Source organism: Mercenaria mercenaria, chromosome 19, assembly GCF_021730395.1.
Source record: "Mercenaria mercenaria strain notata chromosome 19, MADL_Memer_1, whole genome shotgun sequence".
Taxonomy (NCBI): Eukaryota; Metazoa; Mollusca; class Bivalvia; order Venerida; family Veneridae; genus Mercenaria; species Mercenaria mercenaria.
In genome coordinates, this window is record NC_069379.1 from 1,295,564 (window position 1) to 1,311,492 (window position 15,929).

Sequence of the window (15,929 nt, forward strand, 5' to 3'; positions counted from 1 at the left end):
GTTTTTTACCACCGGGACCATCACGGAATTGTGGGTGCTCATTATACACAGGTATAGACCATTTTCCAACTTCTAAACAAGTTTTGTTATCGATGTTCGCCATTTTGGTAAAGGGAAACTACTCTCCGCGCTAACTGTCACCGCTAAAATCTAAGATTACCGTTAAGTTCCGTAAAAGATCGAATGGTTTATTTTTTTATTAAACAACATTAATTTCATATAAATTTAAAGTATTTTGATGAAAAAATATTAATAAATCACAGAAATTATGATACTAATTAAGGATCGAGTATTATCTTTAACCGAGATAAAACTGTGAACAACATAATTGACACGACGGGTAATTACTGGCTATTTAATTATAACAAAAAGACTATCACACCTTTTGTAATCAGTCTGAATTGAGAAGCACATGCCATTTTGAAAGATACCATTCCGAAATATTGAATCAACTGCTATCTAAATTAAAAAGATACAATTAAGTTCATTCAGTTTTAGGGTAAATTTTTATAGTAATAATGTCAATTTTCAAGATCAATAATTTGTGGACCCCCAAAAATTATTAGGGACCCTTAAATTAGCAGCCATGGGAGTCCATGGACTCCCAAATAAAAAACCCGAGGGAAAACCCTGTTCTACCCAATACCATTAACCATTTCACTATCCATAACAGCAGTGGGGGATATAGTTGTCTTTCAGACTGCGTTGTTCTTCCTTTGAATGGATTAATAAATGGGCCCATTTCAAAATTGCCAACTTTCCCAGTTCTAGCAGATGTAATTCCTGCTCATATCTTCACATGTTTTAGAGACACGATTTTTCCCCATTTGCATGTTTCATGACAGGTATCAGACTTGTTTCCAAAAAGTAAAAAAAAAAGCACTGTTCTGGGTGAGCATTTGACCAGTAATAATTTCACCTGTAGCTGTTTTTATAGGTACAATGTAAGCTGAGACAGTCAAAATGCTGTTAAAACAGGAGGGACTACTGCACAAAGGCCCCGAATTCTGCCAAGCTGTGAAATTTGTTATCAAGCTACAGATATCAACATTGGTAGGTAAATTTTTCTTATCTATTTATGTTGTTCATTTTTATACGCCCGTCTCAAGAGTGGTGCATATTATGTGAACACCCGTGGCGGATGGACGGCGTCCAAAGCATGCCCACTCCCCAAGTCAAACAGTTTTCATCAGATCTTCACCAAACTTGCTGAAAATGTTTTTGGCCATAAAATCTGGGGCAAGTTTGATAACCACCCAAATTGCCCCAGGCACTTTTGGATTATGGCCCTTGAATTACTCGAAAAACTGCGAATTTAGCCTTTCCGCTCTTTTAGGCCATCAGTTTTCATCTGACTGACGTATTTTGTGACAGTCTTGCACTCTTGTCTAGCTCATCTGAAGCAAGTGTACAGGATGAACTTTTCAGTCTAAATGGAAGGCATGTACAAAATGTCTCTCAGCATCTGTTCCGCTGAAGTTACTGGTCAGAGTTACACCAAACTTGGTATGTGGAATCTTGGCAAGGTTCTCTCAAGTTTTTTCAGTTTGATTGACACTAACAGAATCGAGGAGCAGCCAGAGCTATTCTTAAAAACAGAAAACCCTTTAAACTGCTTCTACTCGTAAACAATATGATGGATGTTCACAAAGCTTGGTTTGTAGTTTCGTTGAATGGACCTTCCATAAGATTGTTGTAGTTTTTCCACATGACTGTTTTGAGGGGCTGGCAGAGCTAAAAATAGAAAAGCTTTAACCTTCAGCCTTTTGGTGGCAAGCAATATTCTGCCTTTGCAACCAGTGCAGACCAAGATCAGCCTGAATGTCCGTGCAGTCTGATCAAGGTCAGCACTGTTCCATATTCCTTCAGTAAATTTTCAGTGAAACCCCTTCAAATGATAAATGGTATTGCCCGAATTGAATGATGAACCTGTCCATTTTAGAAATTTAGCAAGGTAAAGGTTAAATGACGTCTTATTTCCTCTTTTATAGATTGTCAACAAAGTTACAACATCCAGGGATAGACTGCTTCATCATAAATCTTTGTCGGAATGTTTGTGCCTTTAAAATCTATTTCAAGTTTAAAACTTTATCAAGGTTTATAACCCGTAGTCTTAAACTAGGTCACTAGGTCAAATCATACAAAATACCTTGTTAGCACTATGGAGGCCTTATTTTTTGCTTGATCTTCATAAAACTCTGTTAGGATGTTTGTCTCTATGAAGTCTAGATCAAGTTTAAAACTGGATTATCAAGGTCAAAAACTAGGCCATTCATAGAAAGACATTCTCAGCACTCAAAAGACCATGTTTTCTGCCTGATCTTTATGAAACCTGGTCGAAATAATATTCTATTTAACTTCTAGGATGAATTTGTAACTGGGTCACTCACGCAAAAACTAGGTCATAGGTTGAACCGTTGGGATCATGGATTAACTTTGTTAACACTTCAGAAGCCATTTTTCAACTTATCACCATACATTTTTGCTTGAATGTTTGTCTGTATGGAATCTAGGTCAAGTTAAAAAAAGTGTGGTACCCAAGATCAAAAACTAGGTCAAATCATTGAAAAACTTTGTTTATGATCTACCTGATTTACATTAAAGATGATCAAAATGTTTGTGTCTGCGAAATTAGATACAAAGTTACCTGGGGTAAGACCTTGGTCAGGTGAGCAATACTGGACAGGACCCGTTTGTTTTGCTAAATATGATTTTTGTCAAACGTTTTTTTGTATACATTGCATTTGTCAAATGTATGAATTTTGATAAATATAATGAACATTTTTATTATCTCCCTTTTTTGGTCACAATGTTCATGAGCAGTATAGTAGGCAGAACTTTTCCAACCAGGAAGTTATTTTTTCATAACATCAAAATGAACGGCTGCTTAATGTGTTTCTTAAAGGGAATTCCGATAGTTTTTTATGCGCATCTTTCTGCGCAGCCGACACTTTCTATGGAAAACTGAAGTGAAGTCAACATTTGTTGAAACATGTTACAGACAGTCTTAAATATGAGAAATCTTGAATGAAATAACATTTTTGATAAGTTTTATCAGTAATCAAATGTTGATACTGGTTTATGTTGTATTGACAAGTATCATGCCTGACAGGTATCTTGCTGTTTTTAGCTCACCTGTCACAAAGTGACAAGGTGAGCTTTTGTGATCGCGCGGCGTCCGTCCTCCGTCCGTCCGTGCGTCCGTCCGTGCGTCCGTCCGTCCGTCCGTAAACTTTTGCTTGTGACCACTCTAGAGGTCACATTTTTCATGGGATCTTTATGAAAGTTGGTCAGAATGTTCACCTTGATGATATCTAGGTCAAGTTCGAAACTGGGTCACGTGCCATCAAAAACTAGGTCAGTAGGTCTAAAAATAGAAAAACCTTGTGACCTCTCTAGAGGCCATATATTTCACAAGATCTTCATGAAAATTGATCAGAATGTTCACCTTGATGATATCTAGATCAAGTTCGAAACTGGGTCACGTGGGGTCAAAAACTAGGTCAGTAGGTCTAAAAATAGAAAAACCTTGTGACCTCTCTAGAGGCCATATTTTTCATGAGATCTTCATGAATATTGGTCAGAATGTTCACCTTGATGATATCTAGGTCAAGTTCGAAACTGGGTCACATGGGGTCAAAAACTAGGTCATTAGGTCTAAAAATAGAAAAATCTTGTGATCTCTCTAGAGGCCATATTTCTCAATGGATCTTCATGAAAATTGGTCAGAATGTTCAGCTTGATGATATCTAGGTCAAGTTCGAAACTGGGTCACGTGGGGTCAAAAACTAGGTCAGTAGATCTAAAAATAGAAAAACCTTGTGACCTCTCTAGAGGCCATATTTTTCATGAGATCTTCATGAATATTGGTCAGAATGTTCACCTTGATGATATCTAGGTCAAGTTCGATACTAAGTCATGTGGGATCAAAAACTAGGTCAGTAGGTCTAAAAATAGAAAAACCTTGTAACCTCTCTAGAGGCCATATTTCTCAATGGATCTTCATGAAAATTGGTCAGAATGTTCACCTTGATGATATCTAGGTCAAGATCGAAACTGGGTCACGTGCGGTCAAAAACTAGGTCAGTAGGTCTAAAAATAGAAAAACCTTGTGACCTCTCTAGAGGCCATATTTTTCAATGGATTTTCATGAAAATTGGTCAGAATGTTTACCTTGATGATATCTAGATCAAGTTCGAAACTTGGTCACGTAGGGTTAAAAACTAGGTCAGTAGATCTAAAAATAGAAAAACCTTGTGACCTCTCTAGAGGCCATATTTTTCATGAGTTCTTAATGAATATTGGTCAGAATGTTCACCTTGATGATATCTAGGTCAGGTTCGTAACTGGGTAATGTGCGGTCAAAAACTAGGTCAGTAGGTCGAAAAATAGAAAAACCTTGTGACCTCTCTAGAGGCCATATTTTTCACGAGATCTTCATGAAAATTGGTGAGAATGTTCACCTTGATGATATCTAGGTCAAGTTTAAAAGTGGGTCACGTGCCTTCAAAAACTAGGTCATTAGGTCAAATAATAGAAAAACCTTGTGACCTCTCTAGAGGCCATATTTTTCAATGGATCTTCATGAAAATTGGTCAGAATTTTTTATCTTGATGATATCTAGGTCACATGTGCTCAAAAACTAGGTCACTATGTCAAATAATAGAAATAACGACATCATACTCAGTTCAACACGGGGTCATGTGGGGATTGGTGAGCGATTCAGGACCATCATGGTCCTCTTGTTGTGGTTGTTTTTTCACATCGCATTTTAGTACAAAGACAGTGTTGTTCATATAATGTAAGATAATTGACTAAGTACTGATAAGACAATATCACCTTTCAGATTATTTAGTATTCAATTGTAGAAAGAATTGGGAATTTTTAAAACTTTTTTGTAACTTCTAGCAGACATACATGTAATCAATTTGGCCAGGTTTGCGCCATTTTTCGTCCGAACAGGTGTTGTATTCTAGCGGTCTTAACATAAACATTAGCCTGGTGACCCATACATTTTTAGCCATTTTTGTGCTCACAATACAATTATCTATATACAAGAAAAACAGGAAAAAATTTTATGAAAGAGTTTTTTCAAAACTTAAAAAAATATTCTTCACTATGGGTATTTTTCACTGAAAAAAGTTCACAAAAGTAAATATGAAACAATATTTTTTTTTCATTTGTACCCATTTTTGTAAGGATAGAGTATAACAAATATGACTATGATATAAAATAAGTATATAATAAAATCTGTAAAAAGAAAAAAACCTTATTGTGCTGTCTTGATGTATTTTTTAGTTGGTATTTATAAAAAAGCAGAAAATTATGAAAATGTTGAAAAATCGCTAGCAGTTTCAGCAACAGTGGGTGTGTTCAAAACAGTTGTTCACAAAAACAAGCCTGGTGACCTATTGTTTTTATTTGTTCATTGTTTTCAGCACAAATTTTCCTATCATATATGTGAATTTAAAAAATTTCTATGAAAGGAAAAAAACTATAGGAATTCTCTTTAATGTGAAATTAAAAGCCTTATGGATCTTTAAAAGCTTAATAGTTCCTTTCCCTCTGGCTGAATATATTAATGAAATTCTTTATATTAAACCATTAAACATAAGTTGTGTATGATATCTATTAAAAAATTGATTAAATTTGACATTTTGTTTTGCATCAATATGGAAACAAGACATCTGCCATTTTTAGCTCGACTATACGAAGTATATGGAGAGCTATCCTACTCAACCAGGCGTAGCCGTCGGCATCCTTCCGCGTCCCCACCTTGGTTAAAGTTTTTTTACACATTCTCTTTTTTCTCCTTATCTCTGTAATAACTTGATGGATTTGTTTCAAACTTAAAATATTCCTCATCGTCACCCACATCATATGGCACAAGGTCCATAACTCTCACGTCAATATTTGATGAATTATCTTTCCTTTTTACTTAGAATTTCAGGTTAAAGTTTTGGTGCACTTTCACTTTATCTCAGTTATTACTAAATGTATTTGGTTCAAACTTAAAATAGTTGTTCCACCTTATCACCCACATCATATGACATAAGGTGCATAACTCTGGCACCAATTGTGCATGAATTATGCCCCCTTTTACTTAGAATTTAAGGTTAATTTTTATGTCTTTTTACTATATCTTAGTAATTACTAAATGGTTTTTATTCAGACTTGAAGTAGTTGTTCCACATCATCACCCACATCGTTTGACACAAGATGTATAACTCTTGCACCAATATTTTATGAATTATGCCCCCTTTTTCTTAGAGTTATACTTATTTAGTGTTTTGATACACTTTATCTTTATCTCTCTTATAACTTAATATTTTTGACACAGACTCAAGCTATTGTGCAATATCTTCATCCACCATTGGAGTCATTAAATACTCCAGTGACAGCTCTAGCTTCCTCAGATGTGCCCATGCAGTTTCAATATCCAGCATCGAAATAGTCGAGCACGCTTTCTCCTGTGACAGCTCTTGTTGTAAGTAGTGAAAGAAAGAAGTCATTGAAATTTCTTACTCAACATTGAAATCCTTTTTTCATGATCTCTCTGATGGAATACATGGGCCATGCCTAGAATTTTTATGCCCCTGGTATCTACTGATGTGGGAGGCATATAGTGGTTGTCCTGTTCGTCTGTCCGTACGAGGTTAACCAAATGGGACCGTTTCGTCTTGCATCAATGCCCCTTACTAGAATGACATGATACTAATGTAACCTGTGACCATTCCTCATCTTCAGACATCACCTGACCTCAGTTTGACCTTGATCTTGGCCTCATTTTGGACTTAGGATGCTTTATATGGGCCATCTCTTGGTTAACCAAATGGATCGTTTCTTCTAGCATCAATACCCCTTACAAGAATGAATTGATACTAACACAGATGCAAACTGTGACCATTCCTCATCTTCAAACATCTCCTGACCTCAGTTTGACCTTGACCTTGTTTTGGACTTAGGTGCAAAATGTACCGAACGCAGCTCCTTGTTTCTGGACTGTTTCTTTTTTAGAGTGGCATTTTATTCCCCTGCCCTTACAGCTAACATGACTTTCTTGTAATTTTCAAATGAAAGAAAAAAAATATGCTGCAGTTAGAATGTTTTTAGGCTTTTTGAATTTTACACAAATCCCAGTTCCTGATATTTAACCTTTAACATGCTGAACATTATTTAGGGACCAGTGTAGACCATGATCAGACAGCACTGTTAAACTTTGCCAATCAGTCAGTAAATTTTTGGTATGTACCCCTTTTAATAGTTAATGGTAGTGTCCAAATTGAAAGATGGAAATGTTCATTTTAGAAATTTAGCAGGGTTTAAACACTTGCTCTTCCTGTGATTCCTTTTTTTAACTGATCAGTGTGTTTTATATTCAAATGATTTACAACATAGAAATACCAGTGTTTGCAATAAAATCCAGGATTAAAAAGTAGCATAAATTTATCATTTATTTGTATTAATTGCATCAAAAATGTATGTGATTTCCAAGAGAAAAATGCATTGTCTGTAATGTCAGTATAAACTCATGAAAATTCCAGACTGTAATATAAATAAAAGAATGTGTCTGCAGAATTCTGTGGTTTGGCTAAATGTCAATTAGATTTTTTGTGATGGAATATTTTCCCACAGCCTTTAATAAATGACTGATCAATTTGTTTAACAGAGCAATTGTTCAATACTTCCTTTTCAGATGAGTCTGCATTTTCTGAGATAAGGATGTCGTTAACTTTTGTTCCAGGGTTCAAAGTAATAAAATTTGAGTTTTGGGACCAGTCTAAAAACAAATATCTGATTGGTTGAATCTGATTGGCTGTTTCTTGGATCAACTTTGAAATTGACCAATGGCAAGACTGCATTTTGAGACTAGTTTTTATAAGTTTGGCGTCAGTATTAATTGTAGTTGTATATACAGCTGAAACTCGGTATATTGAAATGCAAGGAATTGAGTATTTAACTTGAAGATTACCGAAATTTGACTTAAAATGATTCTTGATGCATTTTTTTTTTCACTAAGTGTGTTGTCATAGTCTCATGTATATACATCATGTAAATATGACATAATACAATTTATATACATTTTGAAGAACTTGTAAATTTGAAACCCATTTTTCCCAAAATGAAATTATGCCTTTATGTCTGGATCTCATTTTTACAAGACTTTAGTCATGATGTAAAAACTTTTGAATTTAACTTCAGTTTTATCATGTTTATTTTGACACAACTGAAGTTGAAGTTGCTGATAAGAAGTGGATTAAAAAATAAATTAGGAATGAATTTTGATGGGACTTGCATATCTCATTGTTATAGCTGGAATTTCAAGATTAAGTGAATTGGAGATACTGAGATTCTGCTATATATTGACTGAGATTCCGCTATATATTGACTGTGAGTTATGAAAGTAGTATTGAAATTGTTTTTAAAGGTGTTTTTAGCCCACCATCATGATGATGGTGGGCTATTAAAATCACTCTGCGTCCGTGGTCCGTCCGTCCGTCATTCCGTCCGTCCGTCCGTCCGTTAACAATTTCTCGTTATCGCATCTCCTCAGAAACTACTGGGGGGAGTTTGACCAAACTTTGTCAGAATGATGTATTGGTACCCTAGTTGTGTCCCCCTGAAAATCAGACTGGTTCAACAATTTTTGAGTGAGTTATGGCCCTTTGTTTATTTCTATAATTTATATAGATTTATATAGGGAAAAACTTTGAAAACCTTCTTGTCCAAAACCACAGAGCCTAGGGCTTTGATATTTGGTATGAAGCATCATCTAGTGGTCCTCTACCAAGATGATTCAAATTATTTTTCTGGGGTCAAATATGGCCCCGCCCTGGGGGTCACATGGTTTATATAGACTTATATAGGGAAAAACTTTGAATAACCTCTTGTCCAAAACCACAGGGCCTAGGGCTTTGATATTTTGTATGTGACATCATCTAGTGGTCTTCAACTAAGATTGTTCAAATTATACCCCTAGGGTCAAATATGGCCCCGCCCTGGGGGTCATATGGTTTACATAGACTTATATAGGGAAAAACTTTGAAAATCTTCTTGTCCGAACCACAAAGCCTAGGGCTTTGATACTTGTCATGTAGCATCATCTAGTGGTTCTCTACCAAGTTTGTTCAAATTATCCTCCTAGGGTTAAATATGGCCCCGCCCCGGGGGTCACATGGTTCATATAGACTTATATAGGGAAAAGCTTTTAAAATGTTCTTGTCAGTAACTACAACATTCAAATTTGGACCACATGTATATTTTTGAGTGGCAAGATGAACCTTGACATGAGTTGTCCTTGATTTTGACCTAGTGACCTACTTTCACATTTCTGTAGCTACAGCCTTCAAATTTGGACCACATGCATAATTTTGTGCACTGGAAAAAACTTTGACCTTTATTTTGACCTAGTGACCTACTTTCACATTTTTGAAGGTACAGGCATCAAATTTGGACCATATGCATAGTTTCGTGTTTCAAAATGAAATTTGACATTGATTTTGACCTAGTGACCTACTTTCACATTTCTCAAGCTACAGCCTTCAAATTTGGACTACATGCATAGTTTTGTGTACCGAAAAAACTTTGACCTTGACATTGACCTAGTGACCTACTTTCACATTTTTGAAGGTACAGGCTTCAAATTTGGACCACATGCATAGTTTTTTATTCTGAAATAAAATTTGACCTTGATTTTGACCTAGTGACCTACTTTTACATTTCTCAAGCTACAGCCTTCAAATTTGGACCACTTGCATAGTTTTGTGTACTGAAATGACCTTTGACCTTTACATTGACCTAGTGACCTACTTTCACATTTTTAAGGTACAGGCTTCAAATTTGGACCACATGCATAGTTTTGTATTCCGAAATAAAATTTGACCTTGATTTTGACCTAGTGACCTACTTTTACATTTCTCAAGCTACAGCCTTCAGATTTGGACCACATGCATAGTTTTGTGTACCGAAACAAACTTTGACCTTTACATTGACCTAGTGACCTACTTTCACATTTTTGAAGATACAGGCTTCAAATTTGGACCACATGCATAGTTTTGTATTTCGGAGTAAAATTTGACCTGGATTTTGACCTAGTGACCTACTTTTACATTTCTCAAGCTACAGCCTTCAAATTTGGACCACTTGCATAGATTTGTGTTGTGTACGGAAATGAAATTTGACCTTGAGCTAGTCAGTAAGTCTTGAAATTTGGAACACTCAAAAATGGCACATTGGTGGGCGCCAAGATCACTCTGTGATCTCTTGTTACATATTAAAAACAAACCACTACATGTCTTTTTAGCCCACCATCATCAGATGGTGGGCTATTCAAATCACTCTGCGTCCGTGGTCCGTCGTCCTTCCGTCCGTCCGTCCGTCAGTCCGTCCGTCCTTCCGTCCGTTAACAATTTCTCGTTATCGCATCTCCTCAGAAACTACCTGGGGGATTTTGACCAAACTTTGTCAGAATGATGTATTGGTACCCTAGTTGCGCCCCCCTGAAAATCAGACTGGTTCAACAATTTTTTAATAAGTTATGGCCCTTTGTTTATTTCTATAATTTACATAGATTTATATAGGGAAAAACTTTGAAAATCTTCTTGTCCAAAACCACAGAGCCTAGGGCTTTGATATTTGGTATGAAGCATCATCTAGTGGTCCTCTACCAAGATGATTCAAAATATTTCCTTGGGGTCTAATATGGCCCCGCCCCGGGGGTAACATGGTTTATATAGACTTATATAGGGAAAAACTTTGAAAAACCTCTTGTTCAAAACCACAGGGCCTAGGGCTTTGATATTTTGTATATGACTTCATCTAGTGGTCTTCTACTAAGATTGTTCAAAGTATCCCCCTAGGGTCAAATATGGCTCAGCCCCGGGGGTCACATGGTTTACATAGACTTACATAGGGAAAAACGTTGAAAATCTTCTTGTCCAAACCACAAAGCCTAGGGCTTTGGCATTTGTAATGTAGCATCATCTAGTGGTTCTCTACCAAGTTTGTTCAAATTATCCCCCTAGGCTCAAATATGGCCCCGCCCTGGGGGGTCACATGGTTCATATAGACTTATATAGGGAAAAGATTTTAAAATCTTCTTGTCAATAACCTACAACATTCAAATTTGGACCACATGTATGGTTTTGAGTGGCAAGATGAACCTTGACATGAGTTGACCTTGATTTTTTTACCTAGTGACCTACTTTCACATTTCTGTAGCTACAGCCTTCAAATTTGGACCACTTGCATAGTTTTGTGCAGTGAAAAAAACTTTGACCTTGACTTTGACCTAGTGACCTACTTTCACATTTTTGAAGGTACAGGCTTCAAATTTGGACCACATGCATAGTTTTGTGTTCTGAATTGAAATTTGACCTTGATTTTGACCTACTGACCTACTTTCACATTTCTCAAGCTACAGCCTTCAAATTTGGACCACATGCATAGTTTTGTGTACCGAAACAAACTTTGACCTTTACATTGACCTAGTGACCTACTTTTACATTTTTGAAGGTACAGGCTTCAAATTTGGAACACATGCATAGTTCTGTGTTCCGAAATAAAATTTGACCTTGATTTTGACCTAGTGACCTACTTTCACATTTCTCGAGCTACAGCTTTCAAATTTGGACCACATGCATAGTTTTGTGTACCGAAATGAACTTTGACCTTAAGATTGACCTAGTGACCTACTTTCACATTTCTGTAGCTACAGGCTTCAAATTTAGACCACATGCATAGGATTGTGTACCGAAACAAACTTTGACCTTGACATTGACCTAGTGACCTACTTCCACATTTTTGAAGGTACAGGCTTTAAATTTGGACCACATGCATAAATTTGTGTTCTGAAGTGTAATTTGACCTTGATTTTGACCTAGTGACCTACTTTCACATTTCGTCCTTGAAATTGATCTAGTGACCTACTTTCACATTTCTCAAGCTACAGCTTTCAAATTTGGACCACATGCAAAGTGTTGTGTACGGAAATGAAATTTGACCTTGAGCTAGTCAGTAAGTCTTGAAATTTGGAACACTCAAAAATGGCACATTGGTGGGCGCCAAGATCACTCTGTGATCTCTTGTAAACAAATATGCTAAAACCTGTCAGTTTTGTATCGACTTAGATCTGACATAAACATTAAGGATTGCTGATTAAGAAAGAAAAATACCAGAGCAGGTGGCATGAAAAAAAGAGAGCTTAAAACATATTTTATTGTCTTGGAAAGTCATATGCAGAGGTCTTATTTTGTATTTCATTAATGCCTTCAAGGCACATGGTTCTAACAGCATTTTGTGAAGATTTCCTGTTGCTAGATGTTCTAGAAAACTTAAGAAAAATGGTCATTTATAATGTTATAAGAGACAGTCTTTTTACATTGCTGTTTTCATTCAAATGTTAGAACAACTGCATGTAAGAGTTTATATAAATCTTGCATGATAATATGTTTGATAATTATGGTTTTTCTTCATTAAAACGTTTCAATACAGAAAATAATTTTGTATAACGCTACAGTATGCACTTAACTTCTATCATTAACAACTTTTTTGAGTTTCAACAATACATGAGAACCATAACAATCAAACAGTAATATAAGTATGCTGTCTTTTACGCCTCATTTAAATGGATCATCAACTGTGTTGTTGTACTTATAAAATAGACTTGTCCAGTTTATAGGTTGGTCAGGGCTACAGATATGCGATATGTATTGTATTTTGTCATTATTTTTAGCTCGACTATTCATAGAATAGTAGAGCTGTTGGACTCGCCCATGCCTCGGCGTCGGCGTCCGCATCCGCGTCCCGATTTGGTTAAGTTTTGTATGTAAGCTGGTATCTCAGCAACCACGAGTGGGAATGGATTGAAACTTCACACACTTATTCACTGTGATAAACTGACTTACATTGCACAGGTCCCATAACTCTATTTTGCTTTTTTACAAAATTATGCCCCTTTTTTGACTTAGAAATTTTTGGTTAAGGTTTTGTATGTAAGCTGGTATCTCAGTAACCACTTATGGGAATGGATTGAAACTTCACACACTTATTCACTGTGATAAACTGACTTACATTGCACAGGTCCATAACTCTGTTTTGCTTTTTTACAAAATTATGCCCCTTTTTCGACTTAGAATTTTTTGGTTAAGGTTTTGTATGTAAGCTGGTATCTCAGTATCCACTAATGGGAAAGGATTGAAACTTCACACACTTGTTCACTGTCATGATATGACATGCAGTGCAAAGGGTCAATAACTCAACTTTGCATTTTACAAAATTATGCACCTTTTTAAACTTAGGAGTTTTGGGTTAAATTCTTATATGTAAGCTGGTATCTCAGTACCCTCTAATGGGAATGGATTGAAACTTCACACACTTGTCCACTGTCATGAGCTGATAAGCACTATGCAGGTTCCATAACCCTATTTTGCTTTTTTTAAATTATGCCCCTTTTTCGACTTTCGTATTCATTCAATCAACAAGGCTGTTGAATAGTCGAGCATTGCTGTCCTCCGACAGCTCTTGTTTGAGCATGGATTCTATTCAGTTTGGAACCATCCACGTTTACAAACACATTTTGTTTATTTTATGAGGAGTAAATTATCATGTGGGATTAGTACATTGGTATGTTATTGTTTTATCAGTTGCAGCAGCTCGCAGAGTCCGGAGAGGAATCAGTGGTCCTAACTGCCAATGTCTTAGAAGGGACAGCAGATCACCTTGGATCCAACCGAGGGGCAGGGTTCCTTGAAGATCATGAACAGCTTCAGAAACAATTTCTCTCTTACTGTGCAGGTAATGTTACATGTTGTAGTTCACTGTGTCCCAGTGTGGGTGGGGGTTTAAGGTCCAATAGTCAGGTTCAGAAGACCTGTCAGTTTGAATGCAGATTGAAGGGCAAGCAGACAGTGCAAAAATGATGTCACATTTCATTCTCATTTGCAATAAAGGCTTGACTCTCAGCTTTTGGACCAGTGGATCTGCTACAAATGTTGACTTTTGGACTTACAAAGTTTTTACTGACAAAGATCTAATTCAGAGTCAAGCCCTGAGAAAAGTCGAGCAAGCTGTCTTAGGGACAGCTCTGGTTATATAACATGCTTGTTCTTGCAGCCATGAAGAAAAGAAATAAACCAGTTACACATGGTATAAAAAATTTGTGTTTTATCTAGTATTTGTAAATCATCAACAGCTTTTAAAAATTTGATTAATTAAAAAAGGGTTAAACCAAATTTAAAAAAACTGAAAAGGAGCACATTCCCGTAATATACTATTCATTTCTTGTGTAAGTCATGTTTTCTGAAAGCATGGAACCAGCGTTTACAGAGAGTAATGTTACTTTCTCGCATTATAATTATGTATACAAATGGTATTGTAAAATGTTTACATTTCTTGGGCATGAAATTTCATGTTTTTGGTCAAAATGGCAATGTCTTGGGGATCTGAATTTGTGGATTTCAACTTTTGAACATGAAATGAATGGAAATTTTACTTGTTCGTTGAGATTAGATTTCGTGGATTGACTCAACCACAAAATCCAAAAAAAATTAGACCCCCATGAATATCAGTGATTTCACAGACATAAGAAAAACATGAAATATTTCTATTTCAGAAACTAGAAGACTTTCAGTTGACGAAGAAGCTGATAATCTACCTCCGCGAAGTTCATTAAGTGATAATAATTTACTCTCCCCTACTCTTGTATCTTCTGTGTCACCATATCATAGAGTAAGTATAACTTGTCTGTTTTTAATATATACATGATATATACGTAGTTCAGCATCCATCACCCCTGCTTCCAGCTTCCTATGCTTTTACTTAAACATCTTCTCTGAAACTGCTGCATCCTTGTGTGAACGTCAGATTTACTTTGACGCTTTAGGGACAGCTGTAGCTATAGTTTTAGCTTGAGGAATATTCCGAGCTATTCTACTCACCCTGGCATTTGTGTCAAACCTTGATGAAAGGTTTGTATGCAACTATGTATAGCTATCATTTAAAAGTAGATAGCTTTGTAACTTATTTTATCTTTTTTTACCTCACTGGGTCAAGTCCCATAACTCTGACATATATTTTGGTTAAATTATGCCCCCTTTGGACTTTGAAAATCCTTGTTAAAGTATTGCATGCAAGTTACTGAAACTAATGCAAATATTGGATTTACAGTAGGTATTTTAACATTTGGGGTAATATTCCTGCTTCTAGGACAAATCGAATAGTCAAGCATTGGCTGTGTCACGGACAGCTCTTGTTGTAAAAGCAGAAAAAACTTTTTTTGAAACAACATCTTTACAATACCATTAAACTCTTTATAGACTAAATTTTGATCTTTAGCACTCTTTGTTGGACCTATCTCAAGTTTGTTTAAATGGTTACATAATTTTGGTCTGTTACAGCAAAACTTAGAAAATGCTTTATAACTTTTAATGAAACTGCTTAATGAATGTTCTTGGTGAGAAGGAAGGTCAAATGGTCAAGGTTCACTTCAGGTTAGTCCAACTACTTTGACGTGATCCTAGGAAATATTGAGTTTTTTAGCTCACCTGTCACAAAGTGACAAGGTGAGCTTTTGTGATAGCGTGGCGTCCGTCCGTCCATGCGTGCGTCCGTGCGTAAACTTTCGCTTGTGACCACTCTAGAGGTCACATTTTTCATGGGATCTTTATGAAAGTTGGTCAGAATGTTCATCTTAATGATATCTAGGTCAAGTTCGAAACTGGGTCACATGCGGTCAAAAACTAGGTCAGTAGGTCTAAAAATAGAAAAACCTTGTGACCTCTCTAGAGGCCATATTTTTCATGAGATCTTCATGAAAATTGGTCAGAATGTTCACCTTGATGATATCTAGGTCAAGTTCGAAACTGGGTCACGTGCGGTCAAAAACTAGGTCAGTAGGTCTAAAAATAGAAAAACCTTGTGACCTCTCTAGA

At 36.2% G+C, this 15,929-nt stretch overlaps 1 protein-coding gene across 1 annotated transcript in view; it reads left to right on the forward strand.

The window, feature by feature from the left end:
• The first annotated feature begins 916 nt into the window (after positions 1-916).
• Positions 917-15,929, forward strand: part of LOC123542324 (uncharacterized) — a 33,355-nt gene continuing 18,342 nt past the window's right edge. Inside the window, exons 1-3 of the mRNA XM_045328124.2 lie at positions 917-1,053; positions 13,644-13,794; positions 14,612-14,727. Of these exons, the coding sequence (XP_045184059.2) occupies positions 964-1,053; positions 13,644-13,794; positions 14,612-14,727 (357 nt within the window). The 5' untranslated portion in view covers positions 917-963. The remainder of the gene's footprint in view (positions 1,054-13,643; positions 13,795-14,611; positions 14,728-15,929) is intronic.